Here is a 4,754-nt window from a genome sequence, read left to right on the forward strand (position 1 = left end):
TGTCATGCGTAGCAAAAAAAGGGGGGGGAGTTGGCCAGGGAGGCACGGCCACTGTTCAGGAACTGGCTGGGCATCGGTCAGTGGGTGGTGAGCGATTGCATTGTGTATCACTTGTTTTGTGTATTCTTTTATCGTTATTTTCCCTTCCTTTTCTGTCCTATTAAATTGTCTGTATCCCAACCCACGAGTTTTACCTTTTTTCCGATTCTCTCTCCCATCCCACTGGGGGGAGTGAGCAAACAACTGTGTGGTGTTTAGCTGCCTGCCGGGTTAAACCACAACACCTGTAGACACTCAATTGACTATTAAGTTTTCTTTCAAATAGTCCCAGCATGGGTGATAACTGTGCTGGTAGATCATAAAAAGCCTGCTTTTACGTTTTTTTATTACTTCGGTCTTGAGGAAACGCAACACTTGCCTGGAAATGACGTGTATTTGTATACATGCATTTGATCTGCCTTAGAGGTAGAGTGATGGGAGGGACTATCTCATCGCAGCTGAGGTGATTATTGGTTATAATGCATAATGCCTATGCAGTACAAAAACTAAAGAACAAAGTTTCAATAATGAACTTTTTTTTTTAACAGGGGACTGTTGGCTCTTGGCCGCTATTGCCTCTCTCACCCTGAATGAAGAAATTCTGGCACGTGTCGTTCCTAAAGACCAGAGCTTCCAGGATAAATATGCAGGAATTTTCCACTTCCAGGTAGGTGGAAAACAGTCTTCCCCCCAGTGCTGTTGGCCAGGAGCCAGTGTGGCTGGCCATGTCTACATGTGTGGTGTTTCCTGGAACACTTTGAGGGACGTCAAAGAGCCAGGCAGAAAAATAGAGACATCCAAGAAGGGTGATGGTGGTGGAAGGAAGACGACCGCTAACTGAAGAGCTGGAAGCAGGGGCTGTCTCTGTGGTCCTTCCTCCATCAGCAGATCCAGCTGAGGACGTGCATCCCTGAACAGGATGGGCGAAGCTGGCTGTGAGGGGGATTGCTTTTCCTCCAGGAAATCGGTGTAAGCAGATAAACGTCCTGGTGACCTGAGTGCACAGCATGGGGTGGTGACGAGGTGTTTGTGCTCTCTTTCCAGTTCTGGCAGTACGGGGAGTGGGTGGACGTCGTGGTGGATGACAGGCTGCCCACCAAGAACGGGGAGCTGCTCTTCGTGCATTCGGTGGAGGGCAGCGAGTTCTGGAGCGCACTGCTGGAGAAGGCCTACGCCAAGTGAGTCAAGGCCAGGCTTTCACCTCACTCAAATCTCCCAATGCCTCTGCTTCCCCATAGCATCCTCAACTGTATGGATACTATGCATTTAAAATGTCAGCCTAATTATTAGCCTTTACAAATTCTGGGGTGTCCCACAATGGCTGCTTTAGTAAAGCTTTGCTGACAGGTGCTTGAGACAAGTAGCCAAAAGTACTGGCTTTGTTGCGAGCCGAGAAAAATAGCCCTTGCATCTCATGGCACGGCTGTTCCTAGAGTGCTGTCTCCCATCACCAGGGCCTGGGAAGCTCCGTTTCATGTGCTCTACGCACCTGTGAGGGCTTGCAGCTGCAGGGCTTCAGCATCCAAAGCACGCCAGTCCACGTGCCCAGGTCTCTGTTCAAGGTGAAGATGCTCAAATCCAAATTTCCAGTTTTGGGATGGTCAGGGAGGAATTCTACCATCTAACATTACTATTTTCAATTGACTTTAGAAATTGAGCTAATTTAGATAAGCTGAAAATCAGACCCATAATTTTTAAAGGGATTGAAAGACTGTGTGGAACTAGAGAGGCAAATTGTTGGATCTTGATTTAATATTATTTTTTCTTCAAATACTGTTCATGACTTTTGTCATTAATATGGCTGAACTGAAACCTGTATACATGATCATATAAGATTTTATGCTGGGCTTTCCAAGTACAGAGGTCTAAGAAGCAAAGCTGAATAGGGGGCGTGTTCGTAGCTGCTGTGGTGCTGTTGAAAGCAGAAATGCTGTGACAGTTGGCACAACTGAGTTCCCCTCTCCAAGAGGAGAGGAGAACCTGATAGCTGTGTGTGAGAAAATAGGGATCCTGATGGCTGTGTGTGCGTGTGTGTCCTTTCATGCAGGCTGAACGGATCTTATGAGTCTCTGTCTGGTGGCACCACCACTGAAGGCTTCGAGGACTTCACCGGTGGAATTGCAGAATGGTATGAGCTGCAGAAGGCACCACCCAACCTCTTCAAAATCATCCAGAAGGCACTTCAGAAAGGCTCTCTCCTTGGCTGCTCTATTGACGTGAGTTAGTGGGCTTATGGCTGGACGCTCGGCTGTCGCTGTGCATGCAGGCGGCGGGGGGATGGACCTGTGCTCCGTCCACAGGAGGTGCACAAAGGATGTTGGTCCCCTCTGCCTACGGTTCTCTGCTCTATCTTGTGCCTGGAGAACTTGACTCAAGAGTGTGACACAGGCACATGCTCTTCTTGGGGGGTTATGTCTGAGAACAGGTTGAAATATAGACTTCATTAGTACACGTGTAAAAGCTCATTGCCTCCCTTGTTTTTTTTCTTCAAGACCTAGAGCTTTTGCTGTTTTGTAGGTTCATGGTAACAAATCGTACAGGGAACTCATTAGGGGTCCTGATCTACATCTTTGTTCTTAAGAAAGCCCGTAGCTTGGCAGCAGGTTGGTGCAGGCTGAGTGGGTTTGGACAGAAAGCTGCTGCTAACAGCTTCTGCAGTCAGATGCTCAGAGGTGGCAACCTCCATGCTTGCTGTACGCTGTTTGTTGCACAAATTGTACCAAAACATTCCCAAAAAATCTGGGCTCTGTTCTTGAAGCAGGGAGGCTCAGACTGTTGCCAGGCCTTTAAAAGGCTTTATCGGAAAACACATCACCAAAAGCTGAACTTGCACCAGAAGGAAAAGAGGAGCTTTGGCCCTGCCTGCAAGGCTTCAGCATCGCTTTTAGCCTCCCTGGAATGAGTCTAAGTATGGTTATTGTGATAATCACCCTGCTCCCAAAGGAGATTACATCTTAGTTATGTCTAAAGGGAAGGTAAACTGTTTACAAGAACTTAATAGAAACTCAAGTGCTTCCTCCCATTTTTTAAGTTAAATTGGAGTCACGGGAGAGGGAAGCTTCACAGCAGGAAAAGTACTTGGTTAATGTCAGCGTGCGACTTGACAGCACTTTCGAGGCCTGTTTTACTAGTTTGCATTTAGATGGGAATCTGACATCTGGTTTTTTGCCCCAGAATGAGAGAAATCTCGTCGGGGGTGGGGGGAAGTAAATATATTCCTTTGTTTGTAAGTGCTGACTCTTTCTATATTGTAAACTAATTATTAGTGAGTTTAGCCTTTGAAAAATCCTGTAAAAGTTTTTCTTCTCTTCTGTGAGAGAAATAGGACACAGAGGTTAAGCATTACATGGAGAGTGCACTGCGGGGCAGTAGTAGCGCATGAATTGACAGCAGGAATCCTGCCTGCTTGATCCCACCCTCTTTTTAAGCTTCAGATATGCTTGTTTAAAGATCACACGCTTTCTGAAATGGTGGGAAGACGATGGCAAACATATGTTTCATAGAGGTTTAAGCATCTTTAGAGCAAGATGTCGAGCAGTCACTTTCTAGCAAGAAGTGATTTTTCTCTGCAGTGTTTATAGGCCAGACTGCCCGAGTATTGTAATGGCCGGGAAAAAGTGAGAGGGTGGTATGCCTTCAGGTATGAATGGCATCCAAAGTGCAGCTTTTTCCCTTGCTCCCCTGCATGGCAGGTCCTAGGGTGGTGGTGCTGGGGAAAGGAAGGGGAACCTCCCACCCCGCTGTGGAGCCAAAGGGGGGGTTTTGACCTCAAAGCAAAGCACTGGGGCTTGCTGGACTGGGGTGTGATCCCTGGTGACACCTGGGCAGCCTCAGGCCAGTCACCCCCTGTGTTCTTTCTGGTCCCTTGAGAACATGGAGTTCATCATGTGTATCCCCTTTGTACAGCGTTCGGAGATGCACAAGAGGGGATGCACCGCACCAAGTGTTTCAGAGCCAGGAGGGAGCTTTGCTGCGGTGCAGGGCTTCTGGCATGCACCCTGTGCCATGGACATGGGCCCCGGGGGCTCCAGCATCGCCACACGTGCTGCCTTCCTCTCTCCCCGCTCTGTCACACGGATCCCTCTCATTGCTTCTGTGCAGCAGCTGAACCACCCCTGCAGCCTCCCAGTGAGACTAAAGCTCTGTTAGAGGGGAAAGTTTTGCTCCATTGGATCCCCTGCTGCGTGGGAAGCCACGCTCACCGAGCTGCTTTGCTCTTCCAGATCACCAGTGCGGCGGAGACGGAGGCAGTCACTTCCCAGAAGCTGGTGAAGGGACACGCATACTCGGTCACCGGGGCGGAGGAGGTACGTGTGCCGCCCCAAAGGGGTGAAATGCAGAGAGCTTTGTGCGTGGCCTGGGCCATGGCAGCCACAAATTCGTCTTCAATGTTGCAAATTTTTCAGTCTCACCCATTTTGCTGGATCAGGTTTTGAGTCCTTCTTTCTGAAGAAATACTGAATTAGTTGGCATGGTTTGGATAAACACAAACTTGACTTCTTGGGGTTTTGACCAAAAAAAACCCCTTTTATTCCATAAGCACGGCTATTTCCCAGTGAGCGGGGTGGTGGGAAGCCCTGTGCAGAGGGCACACTACCCTCTGCTGGTGACCAGGCCCCTCAACACATTTCTGTATAGCAGGCAGCGCACAGCAAGATGTGTGAGAGACGTGTGCCAAGCGAGGGGGGGGGGGGGATAATTTTCCCTTAAATGCC

At 48.8% G+C, this 4,754-nt stretch overlaps 1 protein-coding gene across 1 annotated transcript in view; it reads left to right on the top strand.

The window, feature by feature from the left end:
* Window positions 1–4,754, top strand: part of CAPN2 (calpain 2) — a 28,613-nt gene that overhangs the window by 8,348 nt on the left and 15,511 nt on the right. Inside the window, exons 3-6 of the mRNA XM_009273853.2 lie at window positions 588–706; window positions 1,084–1,217; window positions 2,087–2,255; window positions 4,263–4,346. Of these exons, the coding sequence (XP_009272128.1) occupies window positions 588–706; window positions 1,084–1,217; window positions 2,087–2,255; window positions 4,263–4,346 (506 nt within the window). The remainder of the gene's footprint in view (window positions 1–587; window positions 707–1,083; window positions 1,218–2,086; window positions 2,256–4,262; window positions 4,347–4,754) is intronic.

Source organism: Aptenodytes forsteri, unplaced genomic scaffold (assembly GCF_000699145.1).
Source record: "Aptenodytes forsteri isolate BGI_AS27 unplaced genomic scaffold, ASM69914v1 Scaffold319, whole genome shotgun sequence".
In the NCBI taxonomy this organism is placed as follows: Eukaryota; Metazoa; Chordata; class Aves; order Sphenisciformes; family Spheniscidae; genus Aptenodytes; species Aptenodytes forsteri.